Raw genomic sequence first — 25,174 nt, forward strand, 5'->3', positions numbered from 1 at the left:
AGTCTGCTAGGCCTTGCTTAACACTTATCTAGTTTTTGTTTTTTTTTATTAAATTATTACTCAAAAATTTGTTGTTCAGGCGAATTTTACAATTAATTCTAAGTATTAGTTTTTTTTTAAATCGAATCAGTATAATTTTCTGCCCAAAATTAGAGATTCAATCTCAGTTTCCCTAATTTTTCAACGAATTTAGATAACTTTCAGAGCATTGTAACTTAAGCATCGTATTCAATGCGTAATTTTATATAAATATCTTTGAAATCACATAAAATCGTTTTTTTCAAACTCTATTTCAAACGTAAATGAAGCAAAATTAAAATTTATGATAACACGAAATATTAGATTTGTAATAAATAATTTATGATTGCGTTTGCAGTAAAATATTTTGCGATAAAACTCTTGATTGTTATTGGAAATTGTTAAGTGATACTTAAACCTTTATTCGTTCTTTTATGAAGTAGTAATATTCCGCAATTAATTATAATTCTTAATTAAAAATGGAAATTTATTTCATACATTGTTTCTTGCGACCAAAATTGTTAAGTTTCTTGAGGAATTTACGATTTCAAAAATTTTTAAAAGTTGTTTTTTTTCAATTCATTTTAAGAAATGAATAAACTTATAATTAAAAGTGTGGGAAATTCGTTCTTTTGTCTGAATGTAATGATTTTGTAAAAATTGTAATCAAAACTATACAGAATTTTTACTATATCTCATAAACTAAAAAAAATATAAGAAAAACATTTTTTATTTTTCTGTATTAAATAATATTAAAATATTATGTAATTAAATTTCTATGATGTATTGTAACTTTCTTAAAAAAACAATGTTTTGTGCAAAAAAACTTTCAAAAACATGTTGCTAGCTTTAGGGCTAATTCAAATGAACGTATAATTTTAGAATTTTAGAATAATTATAAATTCATTTAAAGGATTCTGAAAAAAAACACATACTTACATATATATAAAAAAATATAAAGTTCTTAATTCTGTGACATTATACCGTGCGATTTTCTAAAATTCTGATCTAGTTATCCATGTCAGTTACGATAACTCGATGTCCATTACGGAAGTCAGGTTTTCAATAAATTTTGTATGTTCTTGGCTGAACATTTTGGACATATTGACAGATAATGCGATGCTGAGATGACTGTCATGGATAACTAGATCAAAATTAAAAAATCGCTTGGTATTACTTTTGGAGATATTCGTAACTATTTTTGGCAAACTCACCTTGTATAAATTTTTTCAAAATTATATCAATAACTCCGAAAAGTGGAAAATAAATCTTTAATAGCTTTGAAACTATTTTTGACACCATTAGCCTTCTTGGAACATTTTACTTACTTATGACCCAAAACACTGCAACTTTATTTGGGAATTTTGGCGTAATTGTAAAAAATTGGCGTGAAAAGTTAAAAAAATTTTAATAAAACTTTAACAGTTAAGCGCTGATTTCAACGATGTTTAGCCATTTGCGGTAAGAATTTCGCTGTAAAATGCTCTAGGACAAGCGGGAATTTTATAAATTAATTTTGTAGTAAATGTCGCTTGAAAAAATTCGGTGTTTTATTGTTTAAACCTTAATCCAATCAATCGAATTTTTGAAATAAAAAGTGGATTGTGTTGATTGGTTTTTTTTTCCTTCTCAAATTTACTCCCGACCAACATCTCCGGCTTTGCAAAGCTTGACACTTTTTCGCCGACTAATTCGCATCGATCGCCTAGTCCATGCAATTAGTTTGCCTCGATAATCTGATAAAATTTGCATACTATTGAACGCTCACAAATTTATTTAGACACTCTGGTAAGCATCCAACCGAACCGAAAACCGAGGCCCTGGCATTTACCTGACTGTCTTCTTGTTTCAACAATCATATCGGACAAAACCCATCCTTGGCCGAAATGAAAATTCTCAAATTCGAGATTTCTTCACAGTGGAAATGTTCCAGGACTCTATGTTTTAGCACAACCGGGTCAAGTGTGGTATTTTGTGGTCAAGTGCATGCCCCATATTCTATTTATAATGGCTTTAGCAGATGCTGGAACGGATTCATTGGCCGAAAATTGATTGCTGATCGGTTCGAACACGTGTGTAAATCTTACAGTGGACATAAAACCATCCAAAATGAAAATGACGCGTCCGGACCCTGTCATAAATCATCACAGATCGTAAACTAGTTTTGGGAAGTTCGACGTTTTATTTATTATCCTTTGAAATCATTGAGGATTTTTCGGTAGAGAGAAGCTCAAAAATTTAATTTTTTTACAAAATCAGTTCGAATTTTTTTAGTAAAAATTTTGCTCAAAACGAGCTGATTCGTGCAAAATAAGCTGAAATATTAATTAAATATTCTTGACAATTTTAGCGAAATAATTTTTTTCTCAATAGAGTTGATTAAGTGCTAGTTTACCATCCTTTGAAGAAAAAAAAAATGTTTATTTTACTTGTGTTCTAATTCATTAAACTTAGTGTTATGCGAAAAGTTTAGATGTGCGTAATACCGGAAAGCAACTTTTCGCCCACACTTTAATTATTTTTATTGTATCGGGGCGCAGAAAATAAATTTCTTTTCGAGGTTAAAGAACCGTTTTCCGTGCCAGAAAATCCCATCAGGTAATTCTGCCGCTTTAAAAATACCACAATCAAAGAGTAAAACACGATTCGATCTCAGAGTGCAGCGAAATCTCCTTGAGATGGCAGAAATAAAACGGAACGTGTGCCAGATCTAATGGCCGTTATTTATTCGCACTGATTACATATTTACAGCGGAATTATTAACGGCTCGTAAATTGTTTTTGCAAAAAATTATTGTTTCAAATTGGGGCAATTACTGGACTCTTCATCAAGAGTCAACTAATTAGAGTCGTGTCTGAAAAAGGAATTTTATTCACGGGCGAAATCTTGCTCTATTGAGAGCCGAGAGAAAAAATTGATTTAATCAGGGACAAATTGCCGATGCGATGACAACATGGGGGTTAATTGGGGATTTGTTTCTCCAGCATCGGGGATTAAGTGGGATGAAAATTTTAATTGTCGCAATTGGGATTTTCAAAACGAATTGGGAAGCGCCTCCCTTGCAAAAAAATTACTAAATAAACGAATTCGCAATTTTCAATCATAATTCTAGGCAAAATTTTTCTTCGTTTTATTTTTGCAATCATGGTCAAACTATTCAAAAAAGTGGAAGTATTTTAATCCTTACCTATGCAAAATGATCTGGGGAATCGACTGGCGTCGAGAAAATTGCCAAATTCCCAATAGTTTTTTAGTTATGAATTTTTTAAAATATTACCTATTTTTGCTTTTATTTGCAATTTTCTCGAAAACTATTAGCCGGAAAACAAATGTCTTTTTTGAAAAAGATAGAAAATTAAAAGAGCTTTTCAACGATAATAAACTTCATGGGGTTATCTCTGATAGTTCCGGAGCTATTGCTCAACAAATGTTCCGGGTACCCAAAATCGACAAAAATTGCGACGAAAATTGAAAAAATCAAACATCAAAAAATCGAACATATGGACTTTTTTTGGACTTTTAACAACTCTAGAGAGTTGTAAAGGCATATATAAATACGAAAAAGTATGATAGAACGAATTTAAAAAAAAATAAATTTTTTCTTTTTCTTGAAGGTAAATGTTATTACTCAGGAAATTTTAGCAAAAAAAATCAAATTTTTAAATCTTACGAAAAGTTCGTATAATACAGAAAATGAGCCGCTGAATTCAATGGAAGAAACCGCATTGCTCTACGACTTTTAGTTTTTGAGTTATGATTTTTTTTGTTGGATAAAATTTTTTACTATGAAAAATGGCTACCCTAAATTTAGGCAAAAAATTTTAAATTTTTAATTCTTGTGAAAAATTGATATAATATGTAAAATGAGCCGTAGAATTCAATCGAACAAACCGCAATGCTCTACGACTTTTAGTTTTTTTTAATGATTTTTTTTAGTGAAAAACTTTGATCGCCTCTGTAGCCGGAACCGTTGCCTGGAGCGACTCCGGGTTTAATCGAAAAAATAGAGAAAATTAAGCGCTATCAGATGATTTTTTGTTCGTTGCTCTAATTCTTACAGTTTCCGAGAAAAACGCAAAAAAAGGTTTCCATTTTCACTTTTTTTCAATTTTCAACCGCCAATTACGGCGAAACTATTAGAGTTATCGAGAAACGGAAAAATCGAGGACAACCGGAATAAAAAACTCTACAAAATGGCATAGGACTCAAGGCGATATCTCGCAAAAAATTTTTCAATTTTCAATTGCCGATTACGGCCAAACTAAAAGAGCTAGGAGAAAACTCTTTTTTCCATCGTAAAGAGCACATCAAAATCTATAAGATAAGATAAGTTTTATTCGATTCTGAGACACTTTTAAAATTGACCATTTTGTAGGGGGGTGTTAACTTTTTTTTAATTTTTTTTATTTTCCCAATTACGACTAAACTATTCGAAAAAGTGGAACTGTTTTTATCCTTACCTATGCAAAATGATCCGGGGAATCGATTGGCATCGAAAAAATTGCCAAATTCCCAATAGTTTTTCAGTTATGAATTTTTTAAAATTTTACCAATTTTTGCTTTTATCTGCAATTTGCTCAAAAACTATTAGTCGGAGAACAATAATTTTTTTTGAAGAAAATAGATTATTTAAAGAGCTTTCCAACGATAATACACTTCATGGGGTTATCGTTAATAGTTCCGGAGCTATTGCGCGATGAATGTTCCGGATACCCAGAATCGACCAAAATCGCGACAAAAATTGGAAAAATCAAACTCAAAAAATCAAACATATTGACGTTTTTTGAGTATTTAACAACTCGAGGGAGTTGTAAAGGCATATAAAAGACCAAAAAACTATGCTAGAATGTGTTTTAAAAAAAATAATTTTTTCATTTTTATAAAATGACCATTAAAAATTTAGGCAAAGAAAATCAAATTTTTAAATTTTGTGAAAAACTGAAATAATACGTAGTAATTGTCGCAATTGGGATTTTCAAAACGAATTGGGAAGCGCCTCCCTTTCAAAAAATTACTAAATAAACGAATTCGCAATTTTCAATCATAATTCTAGGCAAAATTTCTTAAAAAACACCACATTTGTGTATTTTTTACTCAAAAATATCCAAACTATCGTCAAATTTGTACCGTTTTTCAACAATTTTTGCACAAAAACTTCTAAATTAAGTGCATCATTTTAAGATTCTAGTACATTTCTCAGTCAGAAACTCACTCATTTCGCCAAATTCGAAATAAGAAAATACTTCTCGAATTTTCGAGATATAGAAGTTTGATTTATATTAGTTTTCACTGTTTTTCCTTATCAACTCTTTTAAGAAGATAAAATAGCACCTTAATTATTCAGTTAAATTTACAAATCAAAACATATTAATTTGAAGGGTTAACAATGACTTTTTCTCTTAAACTTGAAGATCTGCTGTAGAAAAAATGTTGTCTTAATGTACGACGATAAAGAAAATGCTTGGAATGCTAAAAAATTATGTTTTTTTAATTTATTTTATAGAAATGCCCTTGACGCCTAAATAAATAATAATAATAATAATAGTAATAATATTATACCGTTTCACTCGTAGATAAACAATTTTGTATAACTATTTTTCTACCGGTTTATTTTAACATTTAATGGGTGAAACGAGGAGTTTTTCCTCGGATTTTCCCAACACGCTGTATAATTTAACAAATCGGTTATTTTGCCGTTTCTGGGCCGGAGCCAAGTCCGCGACCTTGCAACTTTCCTCCGAAATAAATCCTCACTTTGTCACCGGAATATCTAACGTTTTTCCGTTTTTTTTTCAGGTTATTTACAAAATGCTGGTGGATCGTCGACGATTTATGAGATAGGTCGTTGATTTGAGAGAACTGCGATAAACAGGGTGTCATAATGTCGAGTGAGCCGGATATGAAACTAAAGGAACATGCTTCAGGAACTGTTCGAAGGAAGCACAGATCGCGATCTACCCCAAGATACAACGATGTGGAGAAGCCGAGGAAAAAGCGGCACATCAGTGCCGCAACGTCGCTAGTGACTCTCCCCAACACGATTAAACTGTCTATGCTTAACAGTGGACTTCTGCCTACGAGCAGATATAACAGTAAGTGTTGTTATCAGGGATGAAATGTCGCGAGGATCGTTTAGGGGTCTTATCTGGGCGAGAAAATGTGATGAAACAGCGTTTTACGAGACGATTTTTTTCGGGCGACAATTTCTTGAATTAAATTAAAATTGCAACAATTTTTTCACATTTGGATTAATTGTAAGATATTTCAACGCCCACATACACACGTCTCGATGAATTTTTAAGGCCTTGGCTAGCAAGGAACTTCATTCTTTTCGTGTAAATTATTCGCGAGTTTTAGTTTACTTTTTCTTTGTGGGAAAGTCGCTCCTTTAAGCGCTTTCTGAATAAAATATCCTAGTTGGGTTCGAGCTTGAAAATAGATACAATGGGTTAAAAAGAAATAGTTTTGCGAGGGTCAGTCTGTGTTTCGACACGGATTCTCCACACCTGTCTAAATATAGACGGTCTAATTAAACATGGAACGTTCCGAATTGTAACCTTGCTAAGAGAATTTCGCACGCGATTTATTTTCGACACATTAGTGTGATTAAAACTGTTTTTCCAATTTCAGACAATCCCTCTTTGAGGTGATTTATCATCCGCTAAGAACCGAATCCAATAGCTTTGAGAGGATTGGAAAAACATCGGGAAATTTTCAATTAATTTCGGGTTATAAATCGGCTTTGTTTGGCGAATTTGGGTGGTCAATGCACAAAAAATTAAATTAGTTGAAATTGTCTCGAACTCGTTTCAGGATTTGAGACTTTTTGTTTTACTTTCGAGATTATCTTTTAAGAATTAACGAGTTTTTATTAGATTTATTTAGTGCCTGAATCAATAGCTACGTTTTAAAGAAAATATGCCAGAAACGTGTCGAAAACTTGGAACTATTTTTGTATAAAACTATGTAGAATGATCTGGGGAGTCGATTGGCGTCGAGAAAAACGTCAAATTCTCAAGAGGTTTTAAGTTATGAATTTTCCTTCGTTTTATTTTCTCAATTATGGCCAAACTATTCGAAAAAGTGGAAGTATTTTAATCCTCACCTATGCAAAATGATCTGGGGAATCGACTGGAGTCGAGAAAATTGCAAAATTCCCAATAGTTTTTTGGTTATGAATTTTTTGAAATATTACCTATTTTTGCTTTTATTTGCAATTTTCTCGAAAACTATTAGTCGGAAAACAATGTCTTTTTTGAAAAAGATAGATAATTAAAAGAGCTTTCCAACGATAATACACTTCATGGGGTTATCGTTAATAGTTCCGGAGCTATTGCGCGATAAATGTTCCGGGTACCCAAAATCCACAAAAATTGCGACGAAAATTGAAAAAATCAAACATCAAAAAATCGAACATATGGACTTTTTTGGACTTTTAACATCTCTAGAGAGTTGTAAAGGCATATATAAATACGAAAAAGTATGATAGAACGAATATAAAAAAAAATTTTTTTTCACTTTCTTGAAGGTAAGTGTTATTACTCAGGAAATTTTAGCAAAAAAAATCAAATTTTTAAATCTCATGAAAAGTTCGTATAATACAGAAAATGAGCCGCTGAATTCAATGGAACAAACCGCAATGTTCTACGACTTTTAGTTTTTGAGTTATGGATTTTTTTGTTGGATAAAATTTTCCACTATGACAAAAGGCTACCCTAAATGTAGGCAAAAAATTTTAAATTTTTAATTCTTGTGAAAAATTGATATAATATGTAAAATGAGCCGTAGAATTCAATCGAACAAACCGCAATGCCCTACGACTTTTAGTTTTTTTTTATGATTTTTTTTAGTGAAAAACTTTGATCGCCTCTGTAGCCGGAACCGTTGCCCGGAGCGGCTCCGGGTTTAATCGAAAAAATAGAGAAAATTAAGCGCTATCAGATGGTTTTTTGTTCGTTGCTCTAAGTCTTACAGTTTCCGAGAAAAACGCAAAGAAAGGTTTCCATTTTCACTTTTTTTCAATTTTCAACCGCCAATTACGGCGAAACTATTAGAGTTATCGAGAAACGGAAAAATCGAGGACAACCGGAATAAAAAACTCTACAAAATGGCATAGGACTTAAGGCGATATCTTGCAAAAAAAATTTTCAATATTCAATCGCCGATTACGCCCAAACTAAAAGAGCTAGGAGAAAACTCTTTTTTCCATCGTAAAGAGAACATCAAAATCTATAAGATAGGATAAGTTTTATTCGATTCTGAGACATTTTTAAAATTGACCATTTTGAAGGGGGGGGGGGTGTTAACTTTTTTAAAATTTTTTTTATTTTTCTAATTACGACTAAACTATTTGAAAAAGTGAAACTGTTTTGATCCTCACCTATGCAAAATGATCCGGGGAATTGATTGGCATCGAAAAAATTGCCAAATTCCCAATAGTTTTTTAGTTATGAATTTTTTAAAATTTTAGCAATTTTTGCATTTATCTGCAATTTGCTCAAAAACTATTAGTCGGAGAACAATAATTTTTTTTGAAAAAAATAGATAATTCATAGAGCTTTCCAACGATAATAAACTTCATGGGGTTATCTCTGATAGTTCCGGAGCTATTGCTCAACAAATGTTCCAGGTACCCAAAATCGACAAAAATTGCGACGAAAATTGAAAAAATCAAACATCAAAAAATCGAGCATATGGACTTTTTTGAACTTTTAACAACTCTAGAGAGTTGTAAAGGCATATATAAATACGAAAAAGTATGATAGAACGAATATAAATAAAAATTAATTTTTTCACTTTCTTGAAGGTAAGTGTTATTACTCAGGAAATTTTAGCAAAAAAAATCAAATTTTTAAATCTCATGAAAAGTTCGTATAATACAGAAAATGAGCCGCTGAATTCAATGGAACAAACCGCAATGTTCTACGACTTTTAGTTTTTGAGTTATGAATTTTTTTGTTGGATAAAATTTTCCACTATGACAAAAGGCTACCCTAAATGTAGGCAAAAAATTTTAAATTTTTAATTCTTGTGAAAAATTGATATAATATGTAAAATGAGCCGTAGAATTCAATCGAACAAACCGCAATGCCCTACGACTTTTAGTTTTTTTTTATGATTTTTTTTAGTGAAAAACTTTGATCGCCTCTGTAGCCGGAACCGTTGCCCGGAGCGGCTCCGGGTTTAATCGAAAAAATAGAGAAAATTAAGCGCTATCAGATGGTTTTTTGTTCGTTGCTCTAAGTCTTACAGTTTCCGAGAAAAACGCAAAGAAAGGTTTCCATTTTCACTTTTTTTCAATTTTCAACCGCCAATTACGGCGAAACTATTAGAGTTATCGAGAAACGGAAAAATCGAGGACAACCGGAATAAAAAACTCTACAAAATGGCATAGGACTTAAGGCGATATCTCGCAAAAAAATTTTCAATATTCAATCGCCGATTACGCCCAAACTAAAAGAGCTAGGAGAAAACTCTTTTTTCCATCGTAAAGAGCACATCAAAATCTATAAGATAGAATAAGTTTTATTCGATTCTGAGACACTTTTAAAATTGACCATTTTGAAGGGGGGGGTGTTAACTTTTTTTTAATTTTTTTTATTTTCCCAATTACGACTAAACTATTTGAAAAAGTGGAACTGTTTTTATCCTTACCTATGCAAAATGATCTGGGGAATCGATTGGCATCGAAAAAATTGCCAAATTCCCAATAGTTTTTAAGTTATGAATTTTTTAAAATTTTACCTATTTTTGCTTTTATCTGCAATTTGCACGAGAACTATTAGTCGGAGAACAATAATCTTTTTTGAAGATAATAGATTATTTAAAGAGCTTTCCAACGATAATACACTTTATGGGGTTATCGTTAATAGTTCTGGAGCTATTGCGCGATAAATGTTCCGGATACCCAGAATCGACCAAAATCGCGACAAAAACTGGAAAAATCAAACTCAAAAAATCAAACATATGGACTTTTTTTGAGTATTTAACAACTCGAGGGAGTTGTAAAGGCATATAAAATACCAAAAAACTATGCTAGAACGTGTTTTAAAAAAAATAATTTTTTCATTTTTATAAAATGACCATTAAAAATTTAGGTAAAGAAAATCAAATTTTTAAATTTTGTGAAAAACTGAAATAATACGTAGAATGAGCCGCAGAATTCACTGGAACAAACCGTTTTGCTCTACGACTTTTAGTTTTTGAGTTATGGTTTTTTTTAGTATACAACTTTAAACGCCTCTGTAGCGGAAACTGTTGCCCGAAACGGCTTCGGGTTTTAACGAGAAAATAGATAAATTCAAGCATGATTTGATGCTTTTTTGATTTTTGATCTTAGTCTTAAAAATTAATAATTCTGAATTTTTTTAAATAACTTGGCGCATCCACCATATTTATTCCAAGTTAAAATAAGCTTTTAAATAAGTTTCCAAGTAAGCTAGTGTTACAGAATCGATAATGTAATACGTAAGAAAGGTCCAGAAGTACAATGGAACAAACCGTTTTGTTCTAAGACTTTTAGTTTTCGAAATATAAATTTTTAGTGAAAAAATTTTTTTTTTGATTTTTTGGACATGTACTCATAAGAGTGAAATAACACCTAATTTTAGTAAGCAAAAAATTTCAAAAACTCAGATATAAAAAACTAGTACTATTCGGAAGGATTTGAAGTTATTTGAATATTCAGACATTTAGAAATATCAAGAATCTTTTCAGGGTTAGAGTTTCCAGCAACAGTGCTCAATATTGTGAATTTATCGCTTTGTAAACATCAAATGATGCATAATTTCGTAAATTGAGCGAGTTTATTGAATGGTGACAAAAGTTTGAGCTTTGTTACTAAATTTAGCTTTTCCGCATGAAAAAATTCAACCAACTGAAATTACTAGAAATAGTTTAGTGTCGTTTCGAATTTTTCATACTCGTAGAATTGTCCAAATTAGATTAGAGTCTCTCTTAATCAGCAAAATATTTCTCTAATAAATTTGCGCTGAAAAGAATGCGAGTTGAAATTAGTCCAAGTCTTGACTAAATTCTTCCCGTACCTACTGTCCTATTTATTTACTCTCTAGTCTCGCAGATTTATTAAAGAAGATTTCCTAAATTCTCTTCTAATATAATTCCACAAGTTTACAATAAATTGTTTTAATTGATCAAAAAATCTTTAAAATCCACTTAAATTTTAATTTAGTTTGTTTCGATTTGAAACGCATTTGTTGTCAAAACTTGTCCGAAACCCCAATTCATCCCTCAAACCTCACAAAAGCCAACAAACAAGCCTACAAAAAATTCAATCGCCCCATCTCACCGAATTGACGTTTCCCTCCTATTTGCATGTATATAAATTTCCCGGAAATAATTCGCATTCATGCCACAACTCATAAAATGTGCAAATATCGAACTCTATTCTTTGGCTAATCCGAAACTTTGACCACAACCGAAAAAATTCTCCTGGCAGCTCCATTGTCGCCAGCTATTTAAAACCCGTCTCTATTTGACAAAAAAAATTGCAAGCCTGCGACCTTGACCACGATATCAAATTATTATCGATCTGAATATTCCTTCAGTGATGTTTACCCCGAATAGTCTGCCAATAAATTACCCCGATATGTGATTGAAATGAAAAATGTCTCGACCCACTCATGAATTATTCACTTCGACGTTTCCTTCACGGAAACCAGCCTGAAAATTAAATCACGGCCTGTGATGAGCCGTCAGAAATAATCAAGCAACACGATACGCACCAAAATAATCCACTTTATTTCGGCGATTAATCACAGCGTCTTGACAGAGCAAGATTTTTTACGTTCCGGTTAAAAGGCGCTCCACATATTTTAAACCCGGAGATGTTTCCAGAGAGTGCAAGTATTGATTTTCACAAATGATGGATAATGCTAACTATTTTGCGATATTTAACCGACTGAAAAGCCGCGCTAAATGCTACAATAATTAATTTGGAAATTTCTTTTGCCCCAAAGCAAACGTTTGCTCAATGCTGGCTAATTAATTAACAGCGAAACTGAAAACTCGCTGAAAATTCCGGCCCTCATCCGGCGTTGTTGATTAGTTTCAGAGCATGTCAAGCCCTCGGTAACGATTCCATCTCTGAAATTTGCACTAATTGCGCTCTCAAATCACCCGATAATTGCCCAATTAGCATAATTGTTTTCCTTGCAGTTTATTTGGAAAAACTGCAACATGTGTGGGCATTTAAATTATTGTACGGCGATTCAATTACATTAACTATTTTCCTTTATGGTTCAGGCGAAACACAAGCAAATTTTCTAATTATGTTTGTGATTCATTAGTTTTGCACACTGCTAATGACTTCATTAACGCGCTAATTGATATAGATGATGAGAGAAGAGGGATTTAATAATTTTGTAATTGCGTTTCAGCGCAATCTTTTCGAGCAAGCACAGGAATTCTACTTGATTTTTTCATTTCATGACGTACTAACGCGAAAATAAACCAATCCGAAAATACATTGCAAGTGTGTGACTCATTTCGGACAATTATCAACGATCAGCTTTTTCAGCAAGGAAAACAAACAGGTCCTGAAACGAGTTAAAAAAAAATTGTGCAAATAAGCAGCACGTCTGAAAGGTATTTTATAAACTCAGCGAGATCGTTATGCACAAACATTTATTTTGTCTATTTTCACTTCACACTAGAATAAATTCCTAAAATTTAATTCCGACTTCAGTTATTTTGCAAGAAAAACAAACAGTTGGTAACCTACATTTGAACACAAAGGAAGATAACCAGGAAAAGCCACTCAAAGAATTTTTTATTTAAATTCAAGTTTTTTTCAAGTAGTGTCAAATTTGTGGTCTAGATTTGATTTTTTAATTTAAATTTAAATTGTAGTAGTTTCAGTTCGTTGAACAAAGCCCATCATATGCTGTCGATTTTTTCATTCGATAATCCCTTTCCATTTGCAAAACGCATTGTTGCACGACACTGTAACTCATCCAATTTCAAAATTCCTGAACATTTTTTCCCAAAACCGCAATATTTTCTCCGACAAAGAAATAAACTTTAGGAACTCATTGGATCCCAGTCGGCTTTGTTAATTCCCGAAAATTAATCCCGTCAGAAAACAAACAAGTCTTCAGCCATTTCACGAATTTCTTTAAAATTTAATACAATAAACTTTTGCGGGATTTTACATTATTTATTATTTACAAAGCAATAATAAAAAAGTTTCAATTTCGCAATATTTTCTCAATTTTGTGCAAATAAACAGCAGGTCTGAAATATATTTTATAAACTCGGTGAATTTTACCAAGAAATAAATTCCTAAAATTCAATTTTGTAGGAAAACAAACAATTCGTAACCTACATTTGAACAAAAATTAATCAGGAAACAGCCACTCAATTCATGTTTTTAGATCCCTAAACAATCAGTAACGAGCTTAAATTTTTTTCAGGGGAAAAATGTAAATTCAGTAACAAAGCGCACCATCTGCTGTTGATTTTTTTCCTAACCATTCAATTTGCAAAACTGTGCATCATTTGCTATTTACAATATTTCGCATTATTGCTGAAAAGACTCATCCAGTCCTGAAATGTCTGGATCTCTCAATACTCAAACGACTTCACATTTCTCTCCATGTCTGTTTCAACTTTTTTCAGCACGTTTCCGTCGTAGATTTCTTAGAAGAACGACATATTTTCCCGATTTTGCTCAAACATGAGTCGAATCGACTCGAATAAATTATATTGGAGGAAAACAATAAGAGTTACAAATCCTGAAACGAAGCTAATTTAATTTCTAGTTGCTTTAGAATTCGCTAAATTTGCTAAAACTGAATTTAAATTTATAATATAATTATTTGTACAATTTGAGCACAAAAGTTCAGTAGCCAACCGCCAAATAATTAAGACTTTGCCACTAGGCATAAAAGTTTTATTCGGATTCAAGTTTTCTCCAAGTAAGTGAAAGTTTTAGCAAATCTTTATTAACCAGCAAAAAATTAAACAAGACTACGGAGGACTATGAGTTAGGAAGATTTTATGAACCCAAAAAATCGTACGGCAGAGTAAAAATGTCTCGGCGCCAAATTGTTTTAAATTAATTTAAATACAACTAATTGACCAATTGCTTTGAAAACAATGTAAAATTGTTGAAATTTTGAAAAATATGGTTCAGGATTATGTTTATGTCTTACTGTTGAAAATTTAATGCTTTACCTACCTGTATTTTTTTGTTTTCTGTGTTAAGCATTATACAAATACTATATTTTTTTTTAAACTTATTCTTTCTGAAAACTTAGATGGTAATGGAACAACTACGCTCTCTGGCGACTTTAACAGAACTATGGAGGACGGGAACATCTATATCGTTTTATGTCCTAACCTTTAGATATCCGTAGACTTATTATTGCAATTCGAATTATTTTCAGCAAGATTTTTTTGTCATTTTAGTGACAAAGCGAAAACTACACAACTTTTACGATTACAATGCGACGAATTCACAATATTTCACGTTATTATTTGAAACTCCAAAGCTGAAAGGGCTCCTGAAATGTCTAAATCTATCAATACCCAAACAACTTCGCAATTCTTCCCATGTTTGTATCAACTTTTCAGCACGTTTTTTTATTCAGGCACTAAATGAATTTCAAAAAAAATTGTGAAGTCTTAAATTTTGAAATTACCTCGAAACTGATTTAATTTTTTGTGCATTGACCACTAAAATTCGCCAAACAAAGGCGATTTATTACCGAAATTAATTGAAAATTTCCCGGTGTTTTCCCGATCTTCTTAAGCTATTGGATCTGGTTCTTACTGGATGATAAATCACCGCAAAGAGTGATTGTTTGAAATTGGAGAAAAAGTTTCAATCACACAAATGTGTTGAAAATAAATCGCGTGCGAAATTATCTTTTCGGAACGTTCCATGTTTAATTAGACCGTCTATATTTAGACAGGTGTAGTCGAAACAGAGTGACCCTCGCAAAACTATTTCTTTTTAACCTATTATACCTATTTTTAAGCTCGAACCCAACTAGGATATTTTATTCAGAAAGCGCTTAAAGGAGCGACTTTCCCACAAAGAAAAAGTAAAGTAAAACCCGCGAATAATTTACACTCAAAGAATGAAGTTCTTTCGGTAGCCAAGAGCTCAAAAATTCATCGCAGCGACGTATGTGGGCGTTGTTTATTATCAAGTCGGAGCGTTGAAATACTTTACAATTAATCTCAGCTTGAACGCAACGCCCGAAAATAGAATTTAAAATCGGAACTTTTCCAATTATAGAAACCGGAAGCCGCAACGTGGCGATAATTAAGGGAAGAATCGTTTCGCCGATTAAATGAGTTTTGTAAAAGCACTCGGACGTAATTGTAAACAGCTCCGATTTTTTTTTTTGTATTTATTTTGCTGAGACCGGGCTTCCACAGCCCTGAGCTGTGTGCGAGATAAACAAAAATTTGATGGAAAAAGGAGAATCGTAATTAGTTGTTGCAAATTCCACCGACGTTGTTTTAATTATTCCAAATTCCTGCCGAGAAATTCATAACTCAACTCGCTCTAAATATTTATGGGGCGTCTCGGTTATTTGCAATCAAACTTTTGCAGATGAAAACGGCTCGCTGGTGGCCACCATCACCGACAGCCCCATCGAACTCAAGGACTACATCAAGGTCTGCGAGGAGCGCAGAAAATTCCCAGTTCTGTATAAGCTAGAGTTTCAAGTAAGTGAAGTCATTAATTATTTGTGCCAATATGAACACAAACTTGCTATAATTTAATGGTAAAATATTACGAAAATAAATGTTTTTCTCTACAAATTATTCTTTTCACTAAGCAGATTTTGGCCCAGAAAATTAATAAAAAATAATAATAACAAATAAAAAGAACAACAAAGATTAAAAAATATATCTTTGTACTTTATTTTATTTAACGAAATTATTTAGGAAAAGAAAAAAAGGAAGAGACTAAAACAGAATAACTATTGTAGGAGACAAAACAAGATGGGCATTTTGTAAATACTTATTGACATATTCGATTTTTTAATTTTTTGCCATTAGGCAAAGAACATGTAACAAAAAATACAATAAAAATACAGCTACAAGATTTATAGCATTTCCAGCGAGAGATTAGGCTTTTTTAAATAACCTGGAAACACTAAAATCACTAAGATATACGTATTAGCGAGGTGTTTAAGCCATACTGTTAGGTTGGTAGTATTCCCGCGCTTGAATCCTACGCCGACTTTGCACCTGTCATCTGTCAAATACGATTTCAAAACGTGTGCTAAAGATTTGAGATTATTTTTGTTTAACGACGTTTGTAAAGTGTTAATGATCGTTCCTAGTTTATGTTCTAGTAAATTATTTATTGTTAGTAGTGGATTTATTTTTGGTTTTTTGAAGACATTCACAAGACGAGCATTTTAAAGAATTTTTAAAATTTTCCGCACGTAAATGCAAATATTCCAAGTTGTTTATCAATATTGTGACTCAATAAAACGAATAATTAAACATTTATCCCTATTTTGTTTTTTTTATTTCCTTCTTTCTTCTTTTTTCTTTTTTTTTCTGTTCTTTTTTCTTTTTTCTTCTTGGTCTTTAATATTTATTTTATTTTTTTGATAAACATTGAGGTGGGACCATTGCTTTTACAATATTTTGCCATGAAATTGCTTGTCTTTAATTAGAAATAAAACTTTTGCTTTAAAATAGAAAAAAGTGCATGGGGCGCCTAAGCCTAATCCGGCCCTGCCCTGGCCACGAATTGTTGAAGAGGTGTAAAATTAGGTTCGCTAGTTTATGTTTCAAAGTCACGCTAACTCACGATAATTTACAAAATGCCTTACGCTGAGGAGCAAAAAGGATAAATTAATTTGCCCGGCGCATCCACCATTTTTACTTAAATATTTTCGCATTTTTTTTTTCAGATTGCGATTAAAGTCGAGACTCACTCGTGCCGCCACGGCACCAGACGGGCCAACCTCGAGAAAAATCAGAACCAAAAATGCATTCCTTGTAAGTATCGAGTCGTAAAACCCAATCATTACGCGATATTCTGGGTCAGAATAAATTTTACGACCACTTGAATCGTCAATCATGCTTTGATGTGTATTTATTTATTTGTTGTGAGTGCGGTCCATAGAACGCGATATTGAGTGTATTTATGGCGAGCTTTTAAATCTCTCTGCCTCTCTCAATAAATAAATTGCGATTATTTGAGCTAAAAGAAAAGCTGCGAATATAAAAAGCGAGCTTATATCACCATAGAAACGGTTTACCTGAACGCTGGTTGTTAAGAGCACTTTGGAACACGCCACAAAGTCGTGAAATCATTATTTCGAAAGTTTTTCTTGCGCAAGTTGAGAGCTTAATCACGTTCGGGGATTTTTTACGTTTTTGCAAATTGTTTCCGGGGGAAAAGTGTCAATTTGGTGGACATGGGCTGATTGAAGGTTTTGTAGGAAGTGACAATGCGGGAAAAATATAATAACTGGTGACAGACGTGGAATGAATGAGGTTTCATCGAGCTTTTCGCAACAAAAGCGCTATTTAGTTCGAAAAACATCGGTTAAATTTTGTTTTTATTTAATTACGTAAAAAATATGCGATTAGTTAAGAGTTTATTAAAATTAATACGAAGAAAAAAGCAGACTGAAAATCATGGCAAATTCGTTTTCCACCATTACAAACATTTCGAAAGGTCTTTTTTTAAGTAGAATGTTCGAAGGAACTCGAATTCTTTTCAGAGCAATTTTATTATAGAAAAATTTTGACGACTAAATTATTTATTCTTGAAAAATCTGAAACTATGTTAAACTGTAATAGTTTTAATCCCTTGATTTTTTTCAGAAACAAAATTTACAAAAGTTTACAAAAGTTTACAAAATTATGCAATGGATTAAAATTGCAATGTTTCTGTGTCTGTATCAAGTTTTTCAGCACGTTTTCATCACATTTTCTTCAAAGACTTTGCACAAACGTGTCGATAATACATCTGAAATACATTTCAGGAACTCAGTTAAATGTATCGAGAATTGTCAGTTTCTGAAAAATAGCAAACAATTCATTATTGGAGGACGAGTTTAAGTCAAAACTGTTTAACAATTTGATTTGTAACAACTCTGCAACGGATTTTTTAATTTCTCAATATTTCAATGAATATTTGCCTGAACTGTTTCTATTGGACTGGAATGCAATTCTCTCCCTGTTTGTATCAAAATTTCATCCACATTTTCTCGATTTTGTGCAAATAAACAGCACGTCTGAAATATATTTCATAAACTCAATAAATTTCAGCAAGATTTGTAACAGAAACAAATAATTCGTAACCTACATTTGAAGAAAACACAACTCTTAAACAACTTTCAGTCAAACTGCAAACATTTTAACCAACGTTGGACTAATTACTTTAACTCGAATTGTTTTCAGGGAAAAATTTTTAAAGCGGTTTTTTTATCTTTCACTTCGTTGAATTTTTTCAGCCATAAATATAATTTTAGTTCAACAGAGACCATATTTATGCTGTTGATTTTTTTGACTCCGTTCAATTTACAAAATTGACAAAAAATTCGTCAATCTCTGAAAAATAACAAACAGTATTAATTTAATTGAAACGAGAAATGAGACAAAACGTTTTATTTATTGTTTTGAATAATTCTGTAACGGTTTTTACCATCATTTAATAAACTTCTGTTGAATTATGTGCGATAGCGATATTTCAATATTTTTCCGAACAGTTTCTGTTGAACTGAATGCAATTCGCTCCCTGTTTGTATCAAAATTTCATCCACATTTTGTGCAAATAAACAGCACGTCTGAAGTATATTTCATAAACTCAATGAATTTCAGCAAGATCGTCACACTCAAACATGATATATTTTCGTTTCAAACTAGATAACTTCCTTTTAGTTTTGTTACACAAACAAAGAATTCGTAACAATTATTTATTTTAGAAAAATTAAAAAAACAAAAATAAGATTTTGATTTTTTATGGTAAAAATGTGCGATAAATTAGCTTCTTAAAAGCGCCAAAGTCAGGGTCGTGCCGAATTCGTTTTTACGCCAATCCAAATCTTTTGAGAGGTTTCTTGTGTAAGGATTAGATCGGAATCGGAATCAAATCCGATTTGTGTTTAGAACCGGACGCAGCCTTGTGGAATTATATTGAAGAGAAAATTTACTAAATCCTCTTTAATAAATCTGCGAGACTTGAGAGAATTAAGTGGGACAGTGGGAAAAGAATGCAAGAGACTTGAACTAATTTTAACTCGAACACATTGCAGCCGAAATTTATTAAAACAATATTTTCTTAGAACTACTAATCTAATTCCAAAAATCTGGAACCACATTTCAGTTTTTCCCTTGTTTTGCATAAAGATGACAAACAAATAAACTTTGGGAACTCATTGAATTTCAGTCGGCTTTGCTAATTCCTGAAAATTAATCTTGTCGGGAAAACAAACAGTTCGGTATTATTTCACAACTCGAGTCCTGAAACCAGTCAAAAGTCTTCAGCCGTTTCATGAATATGTTTATAAAGGAATTTTATTGAATACTTCTCCCAACAATACAAAAATAATAATAAAATTTCAGCTACTTTTTCAGCAAAATAATTCTTAAAATTCAATCCCGACAGTTATTTAAAAAAAAACAAACAAACCGCCAGGCGACGAAAATACGTAATAAATCTAAATAGTGAACTCAGAGACAATTTATTAAAACAATATTGATTCACTGAAATAATAAACCACTTATCTCATTTTTGGTGCCTCCTGTAGTAAAATCAGACACCACAACAAAATGCAATTATTTCAGTTCGTTGGATTTTTTCAGGCAAAAAATACCATCTGCTGTCGATTTTTGTGTCACCATTCGGTAAACTCGCGAAATTACGCATCATTTACTATTTACAAAGAGATAAATTCGCAATATTTCGCTCGAAACACGCAAACAACTTTACAATTTGGTACTTTTCTGTTGTAAGTTACGTCTGAAACATATTTCAGAAGCTCTCACAATTTTAATAACTAAGAAAAATAAACAATTCTAATCCTGAAACGAGTTCAAGTCAAAACGTTTGAACAAATCATTCGACATGTCCCCAACCATGTCACGAATTGCTTTGAAGCTAAATTTAATTTATGTTGCATTGACCGCTAAAATTCGTCCCAGTTCTCAAACAAGCCCGATTTATTAAATTTTGATCCACTGCTGAAACAATTCTCTGTGCAGTCTCCAATAATTGTTATGAAACTCGAGTTTCTCCAGCGAATTTTTTCCCCAAGTTTTCAGGCAATATTCCAAACACTGAAAGCCCGTGCATTCTAAACAAGTTTTATGTAAAATGTATTGATCGACGCTGAAACTGAAACTGCAGTTCTTGAAATAACAGCGAGCACAATTTGCATTTAACACTTTAATAATCGAGTTTGGTGGATTTTTTACCAATTTGGCGGTCTTGAAGCCGCTACTCTTTAATTAAACACGCTCTCAACAGCCGCTTTCCGGAATTATTATAATCCGATTGTCGGCACTTGAGTACAGAATCAATAGTGTTTGTGATAATTGCGAAGCTGTGGAGATTTTTCGATGCGACTTGGATCGATCGCAGAGTTGGGGATTATTTAACGGACTGGTTGATATCAAAGAGCAGAACGATTCCTGTAGGAATCACGAATCTAATTAGAGCGAAGAGAATCTCAGAGGAACCTGTCAAAGTAATGTGGGTGAAGTTGGAGGACCGTTTAGTAATTTAATGGAAGAGTGGATCCAGTTTATAACAAAGCAATTTATTTTCGGCAACTTTAGCAAAATTCGAGAGATACCACACATAAATCCTGGTTCTGCAAGTGCGGAGCGATTGTTCAACAAACAAAATTAAAAATAGTCCAAGTTGTACTAACTGTGTTTGTGCTCAAATGTGGGTTACACCGAACTGTTTGTTTTTCTTACATAATAAAGTGGATTCCAAATTGAATTTCGGGAATTTATACTGCGACTTGAATCGAAAATTCATGTCACGATTAAAATTCCAAACATATTTTTCAATTAATTTCCGGTAATAAATTGGATTCTGTTTGCGAATTTGGTGGTCAAGGCAAAAAATTCATAAACCAATTTCAGGAAATATTAATGACAAATGTGAGTTCCTGAAATATATTTCAGACGCGCAATGTGACTGAAACATGATGAAACGTTGTGAGTCGTTTGAGTACTGAAGTACTCAAAAATTTCAGACTCTTCAGTCTTGGAGTTTTGTAATAACAATTTTAAAATTTTTGCCTGAAAAAATAGGTTGACAAATTAATCGCCAAAATATTATTTCAATAATTTGAGTTACAGTAATTATTATTCATAGGTTATTCTAGTTTATGAAATAGTATCATGTGTTCAAAAATGGTTGTTCATCAAGTCACCTATGAAATTTGAACGTAATGTGCCGCTTAATTTAAATTGTGAATCCCGTCAAAATAATGTAAAAAGAGCACATCTTTATTTTTAAATATAAAATAAAAATAAAATTAAAAGCTAACTATTTTTTTTTGGTTTTACTGGTTGCATGAATAGATAAGAATTGGTACTTTCCAGAAATTTCATAGAAATAAAATAATAAAATGCGGCAAATTCAACTTCCCGAACCACCTGAGATCCTACACCCTTTTATAAACAGTCCGTAAAACTAGCATTCAAACATTTAAAACGAAACCTTAACACAAAAAAATAACAAAAAAATAGCCATCACCCCTTAATAAACATTAAAGAGAAGAAAGAGAAAGTAAAGCTCCTTGTGTAATATTTTCAATAACTTTTAAAACTTTTTATTTTATTTTCTATGCTTGATTTTTCGTTTTTTTATACCTACTTTGTATTACAAAGATGAAAGTAAATAAAAAGTGTCAACTGTCATTAAAAAAAATTAAAAACGACGTCATTTAATAGTAAATATGAAGCATTTAATAAATAAAACCCACCAGTTCAAATTTTTTTTTTAAAATGATTCCTAACTGTCACGCAGCAGTATTTAAAATGTAAATGTAAAATCAGAAAATACCGCTTCATGATAGATAGGCAGTTAGACATCAAATATTACTATTGTCCATTAAGTCTTAAATTAAATAAATTAAATTAAAAGTTATAAATCTGATACGTAAATAACTGAGCGATTTCTTAATAACTGTTATCCCGGCGCATTCACCATTTTTACCACCAAATACAATTATTCCATTTTAATATTTTTTTAAACAAATATCATATTATGACACTTTTGGGGCAATTTTTTGATTTTAATGATGCAAGAGACCTTAATTAAAATCAATTGTTTCCCAAAAAAGTTATGAATCTGACACGTAAATAATTGAACTATTGCTCAAAACTGCTATCCCGGCGCATCCACCATTTTTACCACCAGATTCAAGTAACTCATTTTATTATTTTTTTAAACGAGAATATGATATTATGGCACTTGTGAAACATTTTTTTTATTTTAATGATGCAAGAGACGTTGATTTAGAAAACAATTATTTCCCAAAAATTGAAAAAAATAATTAATTGAACAATTTCTCAAAACTGTTATCCTGGCGCATCCACCATTTTTACCACCAGATTCAATGAATGCATTTTATTATTTTTTTAAACGAAAATATATTTGTGAGACATTTGACATTTTTTAATTTTAATATTGCAAAAAAACTTGATTTAAAAATCAATTATTTCCCAAAAAGTTACAAATCTGATACGTAAATAATTGAGCGATTTCTTAATAACTGTTATTCTGGCGCATTCACCATTTTTACCACCAAATACAATTATTCCATTTTGTTATTTGTTTAAACAAGAATATCATATTATGACACTTTTGGGGCAATTTTTTGATTTTAATGATGCAAGAGACCTTAATTAAAATCAATTGTTTCCCAAAAAAGTTATGAATCTGACACGTAAATAATTGAACTATTGTTCAAAACTGTTATCCCGGCGCATCCACCATTTTTACCACCAGATTCAAGTAACTCATTTTATTATTTTTTTAAACGAGAATATGATATTATGGCACTTGTGAAACATTTTTTTTTATTTTAATGATGCAAGAGACGTTGATTTAGAAAACAATTATTTCCCAAAAATTGAAAAAAATAATTAATTGAACAATTTCTCAAAACTGTTATCCTGGCGCATCCACCATTTTTACCACCAGATTCAATGAATGCATTTTATTATTTTTTTAAACGAAAATATATTTGTGGGACATTTGACATTTTTTAATTTTAATATTGCAAAAAAACTTGATATAAAAATCAATTATATCCCAAAAAGTTACTAATTCGATACGTAAATAATTGAACGATTTCTCAATACTGTTATTAATTAATGAATAATTTAATTAAGTCTCCAATTCGGAAATAAGTTTCGATAATAAAAGTGTAATGAAATTTTTAAACGAATTTAACTGAATTTCTCAACTGACAGATTTGACACTTACTGACAGAGGATTCAATTGAGCAGAGCACTAGCTGACAATCATTTAAAAATACGTTTAAATCAACATTTCAAAACTATAAAAACGCCAACGTCGCATCTTCGTTCAACATTAGCTCTTAAAAATTATTCATGCACTTCAAAATAATACTTAATAGCTAATGTTATTTATATTTTCAAAAAGAGATCCAATGATTAATATTTATTTTACAATTGTATCAATCTTATTTAAAGAAATAATTCGGGAAAATAATTTAATTTTTTCACTTAACTTTTACAATTATTTTTTCTATGTAGTCTTTCTTCAATAAGAAAATCTGACTATTTAGGTCTTGTTGTACTTAATTTTTTGTAGTCAAGCGAATGCAGTGAAATAAAATTATCAATAAACAATAAATGCGTAACACACGAATGTTTACAAATTTCTCGGAAACATTAAATTCGAGAAAATCGTAACTTCCTGTAAACAGAATAGTTCGATTAATAACTCGCAAAGAGACAAACGTCGCTGCGATAAACAACTGAAATATGACTCGTTTTCGTGGAATCGTTTCAGTTTCCGGAAATGTTGGCGTTGTTTCAACTGCCATTTATTGTTAAATTCGAGCCAACCCTCCCAATTGTTGTGATCCGCCTTTTGTTCCAGATGATTATAATAGGGTAGTTCTAGAAACGATAGAGGGCGAACACGACTCGGACTACATTAACGCGTCTTATGTCGATGTAAGCAAACCCCCAGCACTCAATCAGCAATTTTCCTCACCAATAAAAATTTCCAGAGTTTATTAAAGCCTAACGCTTACATCGTAACCCAAGGACCAACCGAAGAGACCGTCACGGATTTCTGGCGCATGGTGTGGCAGGAGAAGGCCTGCTGTATCGTCATGCTGACGAAGACGTTCGACTTTATCAAGGTGATGTGCGTGCAGTACTGGCCGGCGTCCAAGGACCTGGAGGAGACCTACGGCGGGATAACTATCGGGATAATGCAGGAGGAGGAATTGGCCAATTTCCACATCCGCACGTTCCGACTGACGAAAAAACAGGAGGAAGTGAGTGGCGGACGGGAATTATGATTCCAGGCAGTAAAATCCGATTTCAGCAAGTGGTTGAAGAGAGATTTATTCTCCAGTTCCACTTTACCGAATGGCACAGTCATACGTGTCCGTTTAGTAACGCCGTCTTGGAGTTCAGGAGGCGGGTGAGGGCTGTGGTGGGGCACAGGATCAAGTCGAATGAGGCTGGACCTATGGTGGTCCATTGCAAGTACGTTGTGTCTATTATTGATTTTTTTTGTAATTATTTGAATAAATAGTGATGGGGGCGGGCGATCGGGGGTTTATTTGGCCATTGATGCCAACATGGAGTTGCAAGAGGAAGAGGATAAGTTTGACGTTTTCGGTTATTTGAAGAAGTTGAGACAGTCCAGGAAAGGGCTAGTTGAAAACGTGGTAAGTGATTAAAATAAATGGCTGTTTTTAAACAACGTGAGTACAACGCATAAATGTAGATTTAAGAGATAAGGCAAAAATTTTCGCGGAAAATATCGAAAAAAATCAAAAGTTTTGTCGACTTGCACAGCGTCTAATATTTTTCCAAGTGTTGCTAATAAAACCGAAGATGAAAAACATATAAGATAACAAATTATGTGGTGATCTTTATCAGCCTGATCTACACGAAATTCCCGGCGAAATTTTTAAAG

At 32.1% G+C, this 25,174-nt stretch overlaps 1 protein-coding gene across 3 annotated transcripts in view; it reads left to right on the forward strand.

The window, feature by feature from the left end:
• The window catches only part of Ptp36E (Protein tyrosine phosphatase 36E), a 61,766-nt gene that overhangs the window by 30,668 nt on the left and 5,924 nt on the right, over positions 1 to 25,174 (forward strand). For all 3 annotated transcript variants that reach the window (XM_064355423.1, XM_064355424.1, XM_064355422.1), the window contains exons 2-8: positions 5,815 to 6,110; positions 15,605 to 15,720; positions 16,926 to 17,013; positions 24,119 to 24,195; positions 24,252 to 24,524; positions 24,575 to 24,738; positions 24,788 to 24,923. In XM_064355423.1, coding sequence (XP_064211493.1) covers positions 5,900 to 6,110; positions 15,605 to 15,720; positions 16,926 to 17,013; positions 24,119 to 24,195; positions 24,252 to 24,524; positions 24,575 to 24,738; positions 24,788 to 24,923 — 1,065 coding nt within the window. In that variant the 5' untranslated portion in view covers positions 5,815 to 5,899. The remainder of the gene's footprint in view (positions 1 to 5,814; positions 6,111 to 15,604; positions 15,721 to 16,925; positions 17,014 to 24,118; positions 24,196 to 24,251; positions 24,525 to 24,574; positions 24,739 to 24,787; positions 24,924 to 25,174) is intronic.

The sequence above is a fragment of the Tribolium castaneum genome, chromosome 3 (assembly GCF_031307605.1).
Source record: "Tribolium castaneum strain GA2 chromosome 3, icTriCast1.1, whole genome shotgun sequence".
Lineage (NCBI taxonomy): Eukaryota > Metazoa > Arthropoda > Insecta > Coleoptera > Tenebrionidae > Tribolium > Tribolium castaneum.